The sequence below is a fragment of the Suricata suricatta genome, chromosome 14, assembly GCF_006229205.1.
Source record: "Suricata suricatta isolate VVHF042 chromosome 14, meerkat_22Aug2017_6uvM2_HiC, whole genome shotgun sequence".
In the NCBI taxonomy this organism is placed as follows: Eukaryota; Metazoa; Chordata; class Mammalia; order Carnivora; family Herpestidae; genus Suricata; species Suricata suricatta.
The window spans coordinates 70,981,125-71,000,389 of record NC_043713.1 but is presented as its reverse complement, the minus strand read 5'-3'; the positions used below and the strand labels follow the sequence as shown (position 1 = coordinate 71,000,389).

The following is a 19,265-nucleotide window of genomic DNA, read 5'->3' as shown; positions in this document are numbered from 1 at the left end:
GCTGCCTGGGGGCTTTGGGTCCCTAAAGATCACCATTGTCTGGGGACCCTCACACCAAAACAAGCATGTGGGCCTCAGCTTGGGATGACCCTGCACAGGCCACACCTGGGTGGTGGCTATGGTTAGGTCACCCTTAGGGGCCACAGAGTGACTGTGAATTAAAAAAGGTTTGCATTGACTATAAGCAGAAGAGGAGGCCACAAAATGTGTTTGTCTGTGAGATTCACTAATGTGGCCTAGACGAGGGGGTGAGTGACACCCCCTTCCCTCTGCGTGGTCATGCTGGACCCCCATGGAGGAGCACATGGAGGACTTAGGTTCCAAGCTTGGTTCCACTTCCAGGAGCTTAAAGGGCCAATGGTAATTGTATTAACCTTAATTACCTCCTTAAAGGCTTTTTTAAAAAATTTTTTTAATGTTTTATTTATTTTTGATACAGAGAGAGACAGAGCATGAGAGGGGGAGGGGCAGAGAGAGAAGGAGACTCAGAACCCAAAGCAGGCTCCAGGCTCTGAGCTAGCTGTCAGCACAGAGCCCAACGCGGGGCTCGAACCCACGAACGTGAGATCTGATCTGAGCCGAAGTCGGAGGCGTAACCGACTGAGCCACCCAGGCGCCCCTAAAGGCTTTTGAATATAGTCACTTTGGGAGTTAGGACTTCAACATATGAATTTTGGGGGAACACAATTCAGCTTATAATAGCCATGACCTAGTGGAGTCTGGGAAACTCCAGGTCAGCCATGAAGAGTGTGGGGAGGGCGTAGGTAATGCCAGCCAGGCAGAAGAGGGGTTTGCTGCACTCGGGCACCCCAGCACGGCATCAATAACAAACTGTAGAAATGATCCCTGAAAGTATAGTCTTCCAGCACGGCATCAGTAGGAGGCAGGTCTGGCGTGAGGTGGCCTGCGTGGGCTGAAACTCAGGGGTCGGAGAACAGCCTACAGGGCTGGGTAGGGCTCCTGTAGTGGTTGCCCATTGCCCAGGAGCCCGGGAGTTGTTGCCTGGCCACCACCAGGTGAAAGGGCCCCAGTTGGGAAGTGCAGCCCAGAAGTGTTTACCTAATGGAGCACACAAAAGTCATAGATGCGCTAGCTTATTCCAAACAACTGCTCAGCCCTCCCCATCATTGTAAATACTGTCTCCAGAAAATAGAAGAGACAGCAGCTAGTCCCCTCTCTCCATTGTTCATCCCTCTTTCTGGCCGATTTCCCCCTGCAGCTGAAAGGTGGGGCTCACCTCCCAGAGCTGAGACAGCAAATCCTGAGAGGGGTCGGTCAACACCATCCCATCATGTAATTTAAATGGTAGCAATATTTAAATGAGTATCTGCAGAATCTACTTCTCTGGACGGGGCTGGAATTTCCCTGCTGGTTGTTGGGGGCCATATCATGGGTCTGGGAGGTCCATCTGTCCGTGGTCACTCAAGCCCTTCACCCTTGGGGAGTTCCTGGGTCTGGGGTGGCCACCATCTTGGCATCTCTGCTTCTGTGGCTACTCAGCCGGCAGCTACTTTGGGACCTGAACTTACTTTGGTCCCAGACTTCCTCAGGCCCAATTCCCAAAGCCCCCTCTTTGTCCAGCATCCCATTTGAACTCACACACCCTCAGCTGCCAAGCTCAGGTTTCAACAGTGACTGAAAAACGGAAGGAAGAGTTTCTGGTCAGGTCCTGCCCAAGTCCACCCCCAGGAGGGCAATGGAAAAGCTGCTGGTGTGTGGACTGAGCCCTCAGTGTTCTAGCTGAACTGGTCTGAGAGGCCCCGAGAAGGCCCTTCTCTGGACACATGGCCACATGACGTCCAGTCAGCTGCCTGGCCCAGGGTGCTAATGCGTCTTGTGTGGGAGTGCACAGATGGGCAGCTTTGGTCCCCAAACAGCTGGTTTCCTTTCCAATCTCAACACATCTGAGAAGAGCAATGAGGCTCTGTCTTCCCGGAAGCCATTTACATGGGTGCTTCTTTGTCGTGGCCCTGGCTGGCCTTTCTGGGCTACAAGCACTGGGGTGCAGAGACACAGGGCTGTGCCCGGCAGCTGACCATTGCTCTCCGCCACTCCAGTTACACCAAATGGGTTCCAACACCCCCTCCTCCAGGCCTGACAGTCCCCCCTCATCCAGGCGTGCCCCTTAGTCCACTGCTGCTTGCTGACCCACGGCAGCTGCTCCAGGAGGCCATTTGGGCCTCTTCAAGAGCTGGGTCTGTCTGTCACCCCCTCATTTTTTCTGTTTATCTTTCCAGAGCTATTTGTGATAGCCCATCATTAGTCCATGGAAATGAATGCAACTGATGCATTTTTTGCAGGGGGGGGGGGCAAGTAGAGAAGTTTTACTGAGGTTTCTACACAAAAATTTTGCCTCTTTTCATTTGCCCAGGGTGTATACACGTGGGCTACCTGGAGACCTCAGCCTGTGTGCCCCCATGAGCACTGCCACATCTAGGCAAAGGCTGGCGGTCAAGGCGTGACCCTGCTCTTTCCTGCAGAAAGAGAGCTAGCTCGGGGAGCCAGCAGAACAGAGATCCTAACCTCTGCTCATCTACCAGCTCTGGAACCCGAGTGGGGAGGACTTGCCCTCCCTCCCCTTTGGGTGCCTTAGTTTCCCCACATGTCAAGTACAGTGATTGGACTAAGAGGCCTCTGAGGGCCGTTTGAGGTGGAAGGTGTCAGATTTGGGACCACTGGCCTGGGCTTGGCTGGACATGGAGTGTGCTCTTAGAACTTGGGTAGTCAGCTCTTGCCTGAAAAATCAAGTCCTAGTAGGAGAAATAGAGGAGGTCTTTAAAACATTATGAGGCACCTGGGTGGCTCAGTCAGGTAAGCATCTGACTCCTGGTTTTGGCTCAGGTCATGATCTCACGGTTTGTGGGTTCAAGCCCCATGTCAGGCTCTGAACTGGCAGTGCTTGGGATTCTCTCTTCCCTCTCTCTGCCCCTCCCCTGCTTGTGCGTACGTGCGCTCTCTCAAAAACAAATAAACTTAAAAAACCCAAAACATTTTATTATTGCTGTTGTTTTCAAACATGACCAGGACTGTAGGGACAAAGAGCTAACTGTATAGCCTTTTAGAGGTCAAATACTCTGAGAAGGGTGAGTGGGAGCCTGTTCTTTCTCGGTAGATGTCAGAGTGGACAGATGGAATGGTGTGGGTGAGGCTTTTCCAATGCAGGCAAAACCCAACGTCAGCTCTTACACCTGTGAGAGGAGAGGGCACTGTGGCAAGGGTGCTGTGGGAGGAGGTTGTGGGAGGGGATGGCTGGAGGGGTGCTGTGGGAAGGGGCTCTGAGGCCTTTGGAGATTCTGAGGGTGGAGGCTCATCTCAGGGCATCCTGTCACACTTGGTGTGACCTCCTCCAGGTCACCATAGGCCAGTGAAGGGTTGTACTGAACTCAGGGCTGCTGCCATCTTGCCCGGTCTCTCCCCAGGACAGCTCCACACTCCAGTGAAATGGCTGCAGTGATGCTCCACAGGCAGCAGTGCTGGGAGGCCGGGTGGAGGGAGAATCACAGTGCAGGCAGATGACCACATACCACCCTGCCCCCTCCCCCGGGAGCTGACCAGGCAGCCGAGGACACCCTTCTTGGGGGTCTGAGGAAGGGCCTCACTGGCCACTTGCAGTCTCCTCGATGAGCCTTATCCCATGAAGAGTTTTGGGGTAAGATGCGAGGAGGAGAGGTGGGTGAACGAGTGTGGCCCCAGCTCCCCCCAAGTCCTACACCTGTCTCCGCCTTGGGCACAACTTCCCAGTAAGCTGGACAGGCTTTGTCTGAGGGCAAAGCTGGTGGCAGCTCAGAGAGACCCAAGACTGCAGGCAGCAGGAAGGCCAGACCTGGCGGTACTGCCAAACCTTGGTGTCAGCAGAAACCACAGAGACCGAGGGGCTGATGCAGGGCCAGGCTGTGGGTGGCCTGGAGTCCTCCCTGTCTCTGGGCTTGGCATGGGCGGTACCCCCATTGCCTGAACCAGGGGGCTCCAAGCTCCTGCTCTGTTGCTTCACATCCCAATACTGCCTGTGGTAGGTAGACCCCAGCCGGGCCTGGCTCCTTCACAGCAGTGTGCACTGTCCTCCTAGGCGGCCTCTGGGGCACCCAGGCCCTCTACATCACCTGCTGTTTCTTCCAGCTCCGCTGCCCACCCCCGCCCCCGCCCAGCAGCTCAGGGATCCTCCCAGAGGCTCCGATCGGATCGTGGTTTTTCCTTCTGAATGGAGCAATCACCACTGACACAAGTAGTCTTAGGTAACTTTAATGAAAGTGTCAGCAGTCCCTTCCCCCACAGTGGTATAGGGATGGCTGAGCCCAAAGCAGAAATACAGCTGCGGAGGCAGCCAAGCTCCCTGCTCCAGACTTGGGGGCCGGGGCTGGGAAGCATCACTTCTCGTGGCCGAATCCAGCAGCCGTGCCTCGTGGAAGGTCATGTCTGGGCTTTAGGACTCTATTTGCCCTATGCTCGCCGTACCAACCCCCAGAGACGGCGCGATAGAGGTGGCCAGGGATCCCAAGTGACTGCCGCCACTGTGGCCTGGCCAAGGAGTGCTTTTAGAGCTACACAAGAAAGAGTGGTCATTCTGTCATCAAACAGCACACATTCTCTATAAATAAAAAGTAAGAAGGGGGAGGAGCTGGGGGGGAACGAAAATTGGCACAGACACGGATATATTGCTTTCCAGTTTCAACGCGACAGATGCAAATCATGACACCAGGGGAACAGAAACGAGGGCTGGGCGTGGCTTTTCAAAGCAGAATGTGTTCTCCTCACAGGGCTGGAGGGATGCTAAGATGGGTGGGGATGGGATGCAGACCAGAGGCAGCCCAGAGCTGGAGGCCTGAGAAACCCAGAGAGTCTAGAAATGTGCAGAGGGCAGAGGACCCTGCTCCCTGCCTCTACCCCGAGGAGAGCCACATTCCTTTAAAATGGTGGGTCTGCTCTCCTCGCAAGGAAAAAGTACAAAGAAATAAATATAGTATATGGACATAAAACCTTCAAGAGACTTTCTTTTCTGCCTCCCTTCCCCACCCCCACCCTGCTTCAGCAGGTCCACAAGCAGAGGGGAGGCTGGAGAGCACATCCCCCCCCCAGTGTGCTGTGAGTTCGGGCAAGAGCTGCCTATTGACGTCAGGCAAGCCCTCCCATTCCCACCCCTGCACCCAGGACATGGGAGGGATCATGGGGCACTGCCACTACTACTGTTGTAATCATGTGACAAGCAAACACCTTTTCCTGAGTCACACCATTGGTTCACTACATTCTCTTTTCTTGCAAGACCAGCATGGAAACTTGGCCTCTCATGGTTTTTCTCCTCGCCCTAACCCCTCTCTTAAAAAAAAAAAGATACAATTATTCATAGATCTGTTTCTTCAAAAGACTTAGTGGCCTCCCTCGTCTCTTTGCTACAAGCTGGATGGTCAGGAGGGTTTCCAGCAGTGTCCTGGCTTCTGTACTGGTATCTGGAGAGTGGGGAGGGGAGACAGTTGCCAGTCCCTGTCCTACCTGCTCTGGCACAGGGGCCCCCCGCCCTGAGCCTGGCCAGTGGAACAGCCCCCTGCTCCTAACCCTCTCCCACCCCATTCCCAGAGCTCAGGAGACTTCAGAACCGGCCCCTGGCAAAAACAAGCTGGCGTGTGGAGGAAGACAAAATGCCGCTGGAACACGGATTGTCCATGGAGTACATTCTAATATCGTATTAGGTATCTGAATCTGTTAGGAAAAAAATTAGAAACTATGTAGAAAACTGAAAAATATTCAAGTATCAAAAGGCTATTCCGATCAAAGTTTAAAACAAGCTGTCAGCAAAGCTGTCGCTGCTGAGAGGAAATTTTTACAAAAGTTTACTGAGTTTGTTCGGCAGAGAGCAAGAGAATGAAGTGACCGGTGTGGGGATGATCAGGGGCAGGGACGGTGTGGGCAGAGGGTGACAGGCTGGAGGAAGCCAGAAAGACTGAGGTTCTTTTAAGCCAAAGAGGAGAGCTTGTGCCCAACAGGCATTTGAAAAGGTCACTATCCCTGGAGAAGAAGCCATAAAGTGTGCAGCCTGGGCCTCCCTCCCCCTGGTGTCGGTCCTGGACAGACAAACAGGTGTCACAAGCCTCCACGGGGAGCTGCCTTCCGAGGGGCACGTGAATAGCAAAAACAAAGCAACGGGACAGAATAGAAAGACCCATATCTGGACAGAGTTCCTGCTAGAAAGAAAGAGAAGGAAGGAGAAGAAAGGGGTCAAACGCTACACAGTGTTGACTTAGCTTCTCAAACCCTGTTACACAGAGTTAGATTTCTAAGTCAGGGAAACTGAAAAGCCCCCACCCACACAGGGACAGGGCTGTGGCCCCCAAGGTATGAAGCAGCATCGGTGTTTATTCAAGACACGATAGTGAGGGAATCTGATCATGTTCCCTTCTTCCTGGAGAGGGTGCATCTTGACAAGCATTCCAGTAGAAATCTCTTAAACTCCAGTCAGTTCGTAGAAACCACTCCCTTCATCTGGTCCCACGGCCAGGCCTGCTGCGCACGGAGGCATGCTGGCTTGGGGGGCCCTCTGGCGGCAGTATGGAAAACCACAGTCTGAGGCCCTTTTCGAGCCCACAGGCCAAGGGCCGGTGGGGGTGGGGCGGGGCCCAGAACTGCCCAGGCCGAGTAGCCTTTCGCCTTGGGTAGCTGTCTCTAGGCAGTCCCTACACAAGGGTGGTCCAGCCCTTGGGGGCGGGGCGGCCCAATTACTTCACAAGAAGATTCGGTTCCCGCTCTGTGGATAGCCTGGTTTTCCAGGAGGTTTCCAGGCTGTTCTGCTGGCCTCTCAGAGATGGAACTGAGCCCTTAGACTTCAGTGGAGAATAGGATGCTCTGTCTCTTGCTGTCTGGCGCAGGGATGGCCTCCAGCTGCAGGAAGTACAGCAGCACCTGGACCTGCCAGGGCAGAGCGGGGAGGAGGAAAGAGGAAAGTGGCTCAGCGCCGAGCTCACAGTTACAGAGTGTGCTGGTGACATGAGCCCCTCTCGCCAAGAAATCTGAATGCCCCTCAAGGAATATCAGGCAGGCCCTGAGAAGCCCCACTAAGGAACAGAAAGAAGGACGGTGGCCTGGCCTCTCCCTTCCCCTCCCAGCCACATGGCCTCAGGCAAGTCCCTCTCTCTGCACCTTGGACCCCTCCCCTGTACAACTCAGAGGGGGACCACCCACAGGATCCCAGGTGGGCCAGGCAGAGGCCACCTCTGAGATCAGGCAGCGTGAACTAGAGTCTGTTTCTCATACCTGGGACATGACTTCCAGGGACCAGCTGTCGGTCATGGATATGGGCTGGCTGGGGTTGGCAGGGAGCTTGCTCTCCTTCTCGGATGGCCGGAGCAGCGTGGGGCCAAAGACTGTGGCAAGGTTGTGTAGGGACATCTTGTTCACCGTCTCCTTCTCTGCCACCCTGCAGGGGGCCAACCAAAGCAGAGGGTGCTGTTGTGACACGGCCCTCAGGAAGGAGGCGAGGCGGAGGGGCCAGACTGCTCTGGAGGGTGGCTCAGGGAACCTGAGAGTAGACGCCACCCCTTTCTGCCTCGGTCTGGCTCCACAACAGACACCCCATCCTTGGATGTGCTGAAAGTAGACCACACCCCAGTTCTTCGGGGTTGGAGGGGCCTAGGACGAAGAGCACCTCAGTCTGGCAGGTGACCTGGAGGGGGCAGGAAGCCCAGGCACACTGCTGGCTGTGGCTGAAGTACCTCACTCTTCCCTTAAGGCCGTGGAGCAGAGGAAGGAGGGTGGCAATGGCTCCAGTCTCCAGAGCGGAGAAGTAATTGCAGACAGGGGTGAGGGAAGAGGGCCGTAGGAGCCGTGGAATTGTGATAGGAGCCAGTGGGTCACAAGAGAACGTGCCATGCTGCCTGTAGGCCCCTGAGGAAGAGTGGGGGTTACCTTTTCAGGTGGTCCAGAAGGAAGAGGAAGGTCAGCAGGTTGGCTTCTGGGAGTGACAGGAGCAAATTAAGCATGCAGCTCTCCTTTGCAACGGGGTCTGAAAGAGCTGCAGGGGGGGTGGGGGTGGGAGCGGTGTTATTCTCAGGGTCATGACCAAGTTGGAGGCCCCTCCTGGGGCCCTCAGGGCAGGCCAGGCCCATCATTGGCCTGGCCCACACAGCACTGGCCCCCAGTAAGGATCCAGTGACCAGAGGTGGCAGGCATGGCTGCCCTCCAGCCGACTCGGCCACTCCCACCTCCTGCTCAGAAGAGCCCAAGTACTAAAGCAGGAAGAATGAGGGCAGGAAGTTTTCAAGGCCCTGGCAGTTCCCTCATTGTCCTGCTTACCCTGGGGTCCTCTGCTGAATGGCCCTGGAGGCCGAGTGTGGAAGCCACAGTTGCCCTGTACCCCCACACCCCCACATCAGGAGGACCTAGGGTCAGGTTGGGCTTGAAGCCCTATCTGACGGGAGAGGGAGCCAGGGTTAGAGGAGCAGAGGAGCACTGCAGTGAGGAGGAAGGAGCCTCCAGAACCCCATGCTCCAGTGTGTCCGCAGTCTGGTACCAGCCCGCCCTTTGAGGACAGGCAGAGGCCTAGGCCAGCTAGCTTCTTGGTGCACTACTACCTGTGAAGTTTGGGCTCAAGGGCGGACCACCGTGGAGGGGGCACAGCTCACCCTCACCTTGCTGTTGACACCTCTCCCACCTCAGAGTACCACTGGCCAGGAGGGGCTGGGCAGACCTCCCATGCTCACCGATGCCCTCGGCAAAGTTGGGGTAGAACTCATCGGTGAAGAGGGGCTCCGGCAACTCGCGGAAGTATAGCTTCAGCGTTCCGGCAATGGCGTTCACGTCCATCTCGCTCATCATCACAGACACATCCTTGTTATCTGGAAGGAGCAAGGAGATGGAGCACGGTCTACTCACGGAGCACAGGTAGGGTTCTGCTCTTCCTGCCTCAGCCAAGTGCAGCCCATAGCAGGTGCACGGTTTTTGGGGCTCCTCCTTTGAGCAGCTCATGACTTCTTCCAAGCATGCCAGCTGTTCTGAAGGGGAGGCATCCTCCCACCCCTCCCTTGCTGAGCAAGGGGTGGCCTGGCAGCGGAGCCACTACGAGAGGCTGTGAGGCCAGTGGAGGACAGACCCAGTGCCCAGACAGGAGTTGGGTGACTATGCTCTGTAGCAACTACCTGACGGCAGGCATCTTCTAATATCGCGAAGGTGCTGGGATTATTTGTTCTACTCTAGAGTTTAAACCAGTGCCTGGCCCTCTGTGTCACAGGTCAGGGAGGGAAGAGTATCCAGGCACGAAGTCCTGGCTCTGCCACTTTCCACTCTGAGGAGCCTCTGGGCTCTGAGTGTCCTCATCTGGGGACTGAGGGAGTGCCACCAACTTAGCAGCCAGACCACACTGTGGTGCACCCTGTGGAAGCAGGCCAAGCCCCAGTGGGAAGTGAGGCAGCCCTACAGAAGCCTCTGGGTCAACTCCATGAGAGCCATGCACACACGGCTCAGACAGGAGAATGGGCTTCTGCAGAACCTCCTCCTACACTCCCTCTTCTTTTCACTGGAAAAATCAGACAAGAAGTGAAGAAAATGTGAAGAGCCTAATATATTCAGCAGGAGCCATGGCCATGAAGGGCACAAGGTCACCACGCCCACATCCCATCCTGCACCGCCCGTGGTCGACACTCACTGACGTCAAAGGCTGCCTTCAGCGCCTGGATATCCGTGGCCACTCCAGACACGCGGTAGATGCCCACTTCCTCCATGCCCCGCCGCTCAATCTCCTCCACACACTGGCGCACAATGTAGGGCACCTTGGATCTCTCTCTCCTGCAGGGGAGGGGAAGCCCCTTTAGTGCCTGGCAGCCCTGGCTTGGGCCACGGGGCTGGACCCATCACCTGTCGGCACACCTGGACACCTAGAGCTGGGGGTGATGAAGGCCCTGGATGTGGGCGTACACAGACCCTCCCGCATGCATTCCCTTTGCTCTCAGAGCTCATGATTATCGTTGCTTAGATTTTATTAGGGTCTTTCTAAGGTAGTGAGATGCCCTAGAAGTTAGGGAACATCAGGAGGATTTTCTAGGTGTTACCAGCCATAGGAAGTCAGTTAAAAGATTCCAGGCATTGGGTTAATAGGCGGCTGCAGAGTCGTGGACCTGTGAGAGGTGAATCCTGCCCCCTCCAGGCCTCCTCAAGAGGCGAGCTCTGTACATAGAGCACTCCACCAACATCTGCTGGATGAACGGCCCCACAGGGCGGCCTAACAAACATCAGCACTCAGAATCCTACGGTTCTAAACACTTTTTCCTCCCATCGTAACAACGCCCAATTCCCAGAGTAGGAGGACTTTAAAACTAGGAGACGTACTGTTTGGAGGGCCAGCTTTAGCCTAGTTTAGCAACGGGATTCAGGAGCTCAGCAAAGTTCCTTCCCAAGCCACCCCCTGGGCAGTGCTTATTCAGGGTAACTGCTAACACCGTCCTCTCTGCTCAGGCCCAGGTCCATCCAGAGAGCTGTGGGGATGGCTGGGGTGCAGCTGGGGGCGGGGAGTGATGTTTGGATACAATTAGGTGTCCGGGGAACATCTGACGCAGGCTCTGGCCTTGAGGTCAGGGGCCCGGCTGGATTCCAAACAGGGGAAGTGAATGGATTCCTCCCAGAATCCATTGTCCCTGAGAAGTGCTCTCAAACCAGCAAACTTCTCCTGGCAACTGACCTGTGCCCCAGGGGCTGGGGTTGCCACAGGAACCCTGATTGTGACAAATGTGGAGCGAGGAAGAAGACCCTGACCCTGTGCTGCTCCAGTGGTAGTGTGGGAGCCCGCCCGACCACACGGGGAGGGGGTTAGGACATTCCTCAACTGATGGGGACAAGTTTTGCAGTAAACACAGGAGGCAGCTAAGCACAAACAGTGCTCCATGGGCTTGAGAGGCGTCCTTTGCAGAGAGGGGAGACCCTCACCTGCTGTTTCCTTCAGAAACACTTGGTTAGCAGGGGGCGGGGGTGGGGTGGTGCCCTCTGTGCCTAAGGATGAAAGACACACACACAAGCCCTCACCCCTCTCCACTCACTTGGTGACCACGGCAATCTTGACTCCGAAGACACCCGTCTGTTTTCGGGAAGGCATTCTCTTCAAGCTGAACTCCCTGCTGGTGAACTTGACAGAGAGTTTCACTTCGATCTGCAGGTGGAGGCAGGGAGCACAGCCTTCTCACCCTTCTGAGACTCACAGTCTGAGTTCCCAGAGACCCTGGCGGCTTGGCAAATCATCCCCATCCCCGAGTAGGTGGGCTAAGATCCCAGCACAGGGCAGCCCCCTGGCCCAACTTAGCAAGGGCCAGGAACAGCCAGGGTGATTTAAGGATTGGCTCTTGCAGGATACTGCTCCCCACACTAATCCCTACTGCTTCTCTTTCTTAATAGTTAATGAAACAAAACAAGAGGAAAAACACAGAAAATAACACAACAAAAGCCATGAATGATCTATCAAATGTTAACATTTTGTCATATATGCCCAGATCTTTCCTTTTTTTTTTTTAATGTTTTTTATTTATTTATGAGAGATAGAGAGAGCACGAGCAGGGGAGGGTTAGAGAGAGAGAGAGGGAGACACAGAATCTGAAGCAGGCTCCAGGCTCTGAGCTAGCTGTCAGCATAGAGCCTAACTCGGGGGCTTGAACCCAGGAACTGTGAGATCATGACCTGAGCTGAAGCCAGAAGCCGGACGCTTAACCGACTGAGCCACCCAGGCGCCCCTGCCCAGACCCCAGACCTTTCCTTCTTTTTTTTTTTTTTTTAAAGATTTAAATCCTTTCTGGGGCACTGAAAACTAATCAGGGGCCTCACTTTCTACAGGCAGACCCCAGGGCGGAGGCCCTGCCTAACGTGGTGGTACCACTGGATCATTGTTTGGGGAGGGACACTCAGCACCTGGCTGATGACCACACGCCAGCCACCAAATGTTTGTAGTGACTCTGCTTTGCAGCGCCCCTGCCTTCTGCAGCCATGCCCCACCTACCTCACACACTAGGTCGAGCTCAGCCTCCTTCTGACTGTTTTGGAAAGAATGAAGACCATCCTAATCTTCTTGGAAAAGTAGGTGCCAACTTACCCCATTCATGGCGATGACAGTCCGCTGCCAGTCTCTGTCCTGCAGGACCTGGGGGTCCAGCTGAAAGCAAGCAGTCAAAATTACCAAATGCCCTGGGGCTGCGCAGAGGCCCTGCCAGGCAGCAATCCGAGCCTGTGACCTCTCCACACTTAAGTCAGAACTAGAGTCGAACCTCTGCTGGCACCAAAGAGGGGTCCAGAAAGGGGACCTGCTAGAAAACCCTGGGAAACTGAGAGCTCTCCTGCTTCCAGACCCGTGCTGCATGGGTCCCAGGCTCACCCCAGGTGGGAGTTGGTGACAGCTCACCCTGCTCCTCCCTTGGTCCCTTCCAGATGGGAGCTCAAGTCCATGCTGGCATCTGTCTTGCTCCTCCTCACCAGCCATCACAGGAGCAGTTGGCTTAAATATTTTGCGAAACCTAGTTTCAATGGTAATTTTCAAAAGGCATGCCAACCAAGAGGTTGAGACTGTTTTCTCCCTGAGTGTGCCCAGTGGTTTAATTGTAGGAGCCCATGCAGGAGGAGGCCTCCAGTCCAGGCCAGTTCTATGGCTCAGAGTCAAGCCTAGAAGGACCCAGAGTCCAGCTCCAAATCATGCAGCGAGTGAGGGGGGCTGGAGGAAAGCCCTCTGCAGCCCCTCTGACTGCTACCCCACAGAGCACTGTCTGAGTGCCAGCCTGTGGGGCCATGCTGCCCCGTCTCACCCGACAGCCTGTGCTGTTGTAAGATCCCCCAACCCTTGTGCTCAGGCCAAGCACTCCCCTTCTTATGAGGGCTCCATCCTCCCTGTTTTGGGGAGCACACATCCACACCAGTGGGCTGGGCTGGACCAATGAGCACCTGGGAAGAGCTTGTTTAAGAAACAGCTCCCCGGGTTCTATTCACAGAGTTGCAATTGCAGCTCAGGGTGGGATCTGGGGTTCACTTAACCAGAAACCTCCCAAAGTGATTTTGGTATAAAGCCATGTTAGGGAGCCACTGTCTGACACCATATAACCTGGGCTCCTCAGCTCATACAGGGTTTTGATGCATGGCTGTGACGAGGCAAACCATTTGAGAGCAGGGTCCAAGCCTCGTGATTTCTGCACAAACTTGTGTGTACACCTACACACACACACACACACACACACACACAGCGGTACTGAGCATAGCACCAGGTCTAGAGGGGTTCACAGGACAGGCATCCCATGTTTATCCACTGCAAAGGACCCAAGAGGTGACAGCCACATGGACCTTGTGCAGGCGAGAGATTAAGTTATGGCTGCTGCTACCTCCCAGGTGTGCACAACCTGAGCGTCTGTCCCTCCACTGCTTGGCATGGAGGCTCATCACAGGCACTCCTGGGGGGTGGGGTGGGCCCCCCCTTACTTCCCCTTCACCACCCTACTGGTTAACATCCCCAGAGATCTGAAATGTACCGAAAGGAGGACACAGAAAAGCAAAGCGTGGCAGAGTGTCTCCCTCCTGGGGCGGTGTGGTTACGGGCTCTTGCTCCACATCTGTCCCTGGAGGTTCTTGGGGAGGCCATACTGCTGGGCCATGGGGACCCCACCCTGAAGAACAGGGCCTGTCAGGAGGGACCAGCCAGTCACAAACTACTCACAAAAGGAAACCTCCCAACTGGTGCTCCACCGCTAGAGTGAATCCCAGGCATCCAGCTGGGAGAACAGCCTCCTCCAGCAGGGGGAGGCAGGAGGGGGATGACACTAGGGTCTTCCATGCTCTCAACCAGACAAGGTATGGTGGGAAAAGTTAAAAGGGAGGGGTGTGCTGCCAGACTGTAACACTCAACTCCTGTGCCCTGGTTTCCCAGGAAGGAAGGGGACAGACACCATTCCTCCTGCTCCTAAGGAAAGGGAGAGCTTAACACCGCCACTGGGAGCTTTCTTTAAAGGAAACACAGAAGCAACTTCAGCAGGAAATTCCTTTCCCTTTCCCTCCCAGGAATGGTAATCACTGGACCCCTCTCTCCTCAATGTAGCCCACAGGCAGAGGCACCCCTGCCCCTACATGGCCCACCCAGGAAACCATGGCACACCCATCTGCCCACCTTGCCCTTGTAGACGAGGTTTCTAATGTGGGTCCACAGGGCCGTGCCCCAAGCACACAGGTGCTTTTCGGCAGAGGCCAGTCGGCTCCGGCCGGCCCGGCTGGGGTGGAAATACCGTAGGAGGCCCTGCATGGCGGCGGGGGCTGATGGCGTCTCTCGCATCCTTGGTCCTGCTGTTCTGAGAGGCCGATGTGGCTAACAGGAGTGTGTTCAGACAGAAACGCAGATGGACAGTAGTGTGCCAAACTCCCAGCCTTCACTGCCTTTTGACCATGCTTTTCGGGAAGCCCCGCCCCTGAAGCCTGGCTCACCAAGGTCAAAGTTTCCGATCAACCCCGGATTCTCCTTTTTTGTGTGTGTGTTTGGAAAATACATCCCCGTCTCCACCAACAGCCTATTGGTTACGGGAATTCCAGCGTGTCAGTTTTCTTTAAAGCTCAGAAAAGCCAAACTTCCTTCTCAAGTGGCTGGTTTCCTGTGGGTGCATTTGGAGACATTGAGTAACACATGTCTGCCTGGCCAGTCTGTCTCATGGCTGCACATGTTCTAGAGACCCCCTCCCCAGAGCCTGTATCACCTCAGCTAGTGACACCAGTCATAGCTTACACAGTCTTGACTGGACTAGAGGAGGGGACACCCTGCGGCTCCCCTCCCAGAGCATAGCCAGCCCAATGCAGGTGGGGTTCAGTGCCGTCGTCCACCACCAGCACCGATGTCCAGCCGCACTGCCACCTGGCCCCAGAGGCTGTGGCACGACCTGGCCTCCAGAGTGCAGATCTGGGCCATGGCGCTGCCAGATGGCTCCTCACCCAGCCCCCAGGGCCCACGGCAGCTCCAGTGGGAACGACAGACCCCAGACTGGCTCAGCTCCAAAGAACAGACTGTGCTGAGAAGAGCGGAAGGAGCATGAAGAATAACACGATGATGAGGCCCGAGGTTCAGTGCAGTCCAGCCCCAAACGACATTCAAGGCTGGCACGCGCTCTCATGTGGCTATTTAAAGGACCAGAGAAATAAACAAGCTGGGGACTGGGATTTGGAAAAATAGATGACTGGCTGGAGAAGACCAGGAAATGGTGCTTCAGATGTCTGTGGGGGCCCCTCGGGGTCTCAAGGTCTCAGTGAGGAATGTGCCTGCTGCTGGGGGCTGGAGGACTGGACGGGGACTGGGTAGGTAGGGGGGTGTCTGCTCACACCCAGTGGTCTCAGGAGGAAGGGATGGTTTCCTGCTTGTCTCCTTGGTTGGGTGAGGCGGGGAGCTCCAAGGAACAGCAGTGGACAGTAGGGCTGGTGGAGGGTTGCCCCCATGTGCCCAGGTGGCTTTGCTGAGGACCAGGTGCTACCCTGAGCCGGGGAGGCAGGACTAAACAGTCCACAGGGGGCAACGCTCATTTCCTCCTCAGCCTCTGTGTAGACTGTCGGTCCCCTGTGCCCACTGTCACTGCCCAGGATGGTCCAGCAGGGCTTCCCCAAGGCTCTTTACTGAGCTCCACATCTGTACTGAAAGCTACTCCCTGGAATGGGTCCTTCTCAGAGAAATCTCTCTAGGAGGGAAATCTGGTCTTCTGGTTCTGCTTTTATTGCTACAATCTGTTCTCCTGAACACTAGCATCCAGATCTTTAATTCTTTGCTGCCCTGCTCTGATCCCCACCAGGCTCCAGCATCACTTAAAAGGATAAAGGAACACCACTCAGGACATCTATGATCAAAAAGACAGATGGTAACAAACGTTGGTTAGGCTGTGAAGAAACGGGAGCCCTCGGATTCTGCCGTTAGGGATATAAAATACTGCAGCCACTCTGGAAAATAGGGCAGTTCCTCACAAAGCTAAACTTGGCTGCTCAACACAGCATTTCCACCCCCAGGGTCTCCACACGGGAAGAACGAAAACATCCGTTCACACAAAGACTTGTGTGCCCACGTTCATAGCAGTGCTAACGGTAATAGCCTCAAGCTGGAAACAACCCAGTGTCCATCAACTGGTGAATGTATACACAAAACGTGGTAAATGAATGTACAGAATGGGAGATGATTCAGCCATAATGAGGAATAAAGGGCTGATACTTGCAACAATGTGGGTGATGCTCAAAAACCTGCTAAGGGGAAGAAACCTGTTGCTAAAGACTACAAGAATATACAATGATTCCATTTATATGAAACAAGCAGGAAAGACAAATCTATACACAAAAATCAGATCAGCCTGGGTCTGGGGGTAAGAACCGTGAGTGATTACAAATGGGAATGCAGAAATCATCTTGGGGACGGACATACAATAAAACCTTGGATTGCAAGTAACTTGCTCTTCGAGTGTTCTACAAGATAAGCAAACATTTCTAATAAACTTGAAAAACGAGTGATGTCTTGCAATATGAGTAGTATGTGATGCTGAATGCCACGTGATCACAAGGGAGCCAACGATTCTTGAAATTCGCTTTGATATACAAGTGCTTTGGGTTACAAGTGTGTTTCTGGAATGAATTATGCTTACAAACCAAGGTTTTACTGTATTCTAAATCTGGATTGTTGGTGGTTGTTCTAAAACTCTGTAAATTTACTAAAAATGATTGAATTGCATCTAATGGATGCACTGTATGGTATACCAGCTACAGAAAAAAAGATAGGGTTCCAAACTGGATCACAATAGAACAAGGGTCCAGATCACATGGCCATACTTTCTCCAGGGTGGTAGTGGTATGCTTCTTCAGGACAAATCTTGGGGAATGTGTAAAAGAATACGCTCATATGTTTTTACATGTTCAGAACTTCTACAGCCAAAAATCTTCCTCAAATGTTTGCTAAAAAACAATCATCACCCATTTTATGTTACGGATGCAAAAAAACCCTTCGGACCTGCTCCTTCCAAGATGGTTTAAGAGGGGACATTGGTTTCTCCCCTTGCTCACACCCAACGCAGGCTGCACTTCATTCATTTCTGAGTACCATGCCCCCAGCTACCCAGGAAGGCATCCCTCCCCCCAATAATAGGAGGCCCTGAGATCATCCCCTGAGATCATCAGGCTGGATCTTTCAGTACCCCTGTAACAGTATCTGCTGTGACCAACCACTGAACTGAAAACCACACCTCTCCTAAGCCCCATCTCCATCCCACATGACCACAGCTCTTACTCTTATTTAGGTTAATGTCTGCCTCTACTACCAGCCCCGCAGATAGGGCTTTTTGTCTATTCCATTTGCTGTGATATCAACGGGCCCAGACATGTGTATTTATACAATGTAAACATATTTAATATACACACGTTGCAGTACATATCAGCACAGAGTGAGCATTTAGTCCCTGGGGACTGCTGAGAGCCAGATGCTTGCCCTGAGGGAGCTAAGGCTCCTTGGGGTGGCTGTGAGAGGCTTCCAAAGGTGGCTTCTCTACCATGCTGCATGGAGCAGGTGCTGACTGTCCTTTTGGTGGGGGATTTCATGAAAGGGGCAAGTTGCTGAGTCTGGGCTCCCATGTCCATCCTGTACCCTGAGGACATGCTAATTCTTTTTTTAAAAAAATTTTATTAGTATTATTTTTAAAAATGTTTTTATTTATTTTTGAGAGAGAGACAGAGTGTGGGTGGAGGAAAGGCAGAGAGAGAGTTAGACACAGAATCTCTGAAGCAGGCTCCAGGCTCTGAGCTGGCAGCACAGAGCCCAACGTGGGGATTGAACCCATGAACTGTGAGATCATAACCTGAGCCGAAGTTGGATACTCAACTGACTGAGCCACCCAGGCACCCCAATTCTTTTTTTAAAGTTTATTTATTTTGAGAGAGAGAGAGAGAGAGAGAGAGAGAGAGAGAGAGAAAATGTGAGTGGGGGAGGGGCAGTGAGACGGGGAGAGACAAAATCCCAAGTAAGCTCCACACTGTCAATGCAAAACCCAACACAGGGCTGAAACCCACGAACCACAATATCATGACCTGAGCCAAAGTCAGATGATCAACTGACTGAGCCACTCAGGCACCCCATGACATGCTAACTCTTTACATCATCCCAAACACCATACCTGTGAAGCAGTAGCTCCCCACCCCGCCCCCTCCTCCCAGCCCCTGCTAACCTTTATTCCACTCTCAGTCTCCAGGAATTAGCCAATCGTAGGTACTCCATGTAACTGGAATCAGATATTACTTCTCCCTTTGTGTCTGGCTTATTTCACTTATGTCCTCAAGTTTCATCCATGTAGCATGTATCAGAATGTTCTTCCTTTGTTATGGCTGCATACTATTTCACTGTATGCATGTACCACACTTGGCTTATGAACTCACCAGGTGATGGGCATTTAGCTTCTCTCCAGTTTTGGGTTGGCACGCTCAGTGCTGTTGCTGCACACGTGCGTCTACAAGTGTTGGTGGCAAGTCCACATTCATACAGCTGTTGCTGGGCACTTCAGGGGGCTCTTGGGGAACACGTGCCACAGAACTGGTGGTCGAATGGGGACACTCTCCATGAGTGGGCCGACCTTACAGAGAGGTCTTGGTGAGGGCTGGAGCATGGGTGCCAGGGCACCCCTAGAAAAGGGCATCATTGGACCTGTCGGTCTGTATCCAACCAGGTTTCCATGCCTGAGACAAGCAACCAGGCTGTCAGAGAAGTTTGGGAAACCACATCCAGCCAGCCCTGAGTACCAGTTTGAAATAAAGTAAGGGTGAGACCAGAAATCTGAGGCCCTAGTCTCAACCAAGACCCACAAAAAATGTTAAAAAAAAATCAACTCTGATGTCCCCACTGGAATGTGAGTTGTGAGCCCAGCTAGACACAAAATATCAGGAGAAATGGCAGAAGACAAAATTCTAGGACTTGATACAAAGTTAATCACTAAGAAGGAATAGGGTGGAGGGAATTGAATAACACAGAAAATGTGAAAATGGAGAAGAGAAGGGCGCCTGGGTGGCTCAGTCGGATGAGTGTCCAACTTTGGCTCAGGTCATGATCTTGTTGTTCGTGAATTTGAGCCCCGCATCAGGCTCTGTGCTGACAGCTTGGAGCTTAGAGCCTGCTTCAGAATTTGTGTTTTCCTCTCTCTCTGCCCCTCTCCTGCCAGCGCGTGTCTTCTCTCTCTCTCTCTCTCAAAAATAAATAAACGTTAGGGGCGCCTGTGTGGCTCAGTCAGTTGAGCGTCCAACGTCGACTCAGATCATGATCTTGTGGTCCATGAGTTCAAGCCCCG

The 19,265-nt window shown here is 53.6% G+C and overlaps 1 protein-coding gene across 1 annotated transcript in view; it reads right to left on the bottom strand.

Moving 5' to 3' along the window:
* Window positions 1-4,223: 4,223 nt before the first annotated feature.
* BCR (BCR activator of RhoGEF and GTPase) overlaps window positions 4,224-19,265 on the bottom strand; it is a gene marked incomplete at its 5' end in the record, with an annotated part of 122,526 nt that continues 107,484 nt past the window's right edge. The window contains 7 exons of the mRNA XM_029921611.1: window positions 4,224-6,894; window positions 7,240-7,402; window positions 7,891-7,996; window positions 8,685-8,819; window positions 9,626-9,765; window positions 11,010-11,119; window positions 12,050-12,109. Coding sequence (XP_029777471.1) covers window positions 6,805-6,894; window positions 7,240-7,402; window positions 7,891-7,996; window positions 8,685-8,819; window positions 9,626-9,765; window positions 11,010-11,119; window positions 12,050-12,109 — 804 coding nt within the window. The remainder of the gene's footprint in view (window positions 6,895-7,239; window positions 7,403-7,890; window positions 7,997-8,684; window positions 8,820-9,625; window positions 9,766-11,009; window positions 11,120-12,049; window positions 12,110-19,265) is intronic.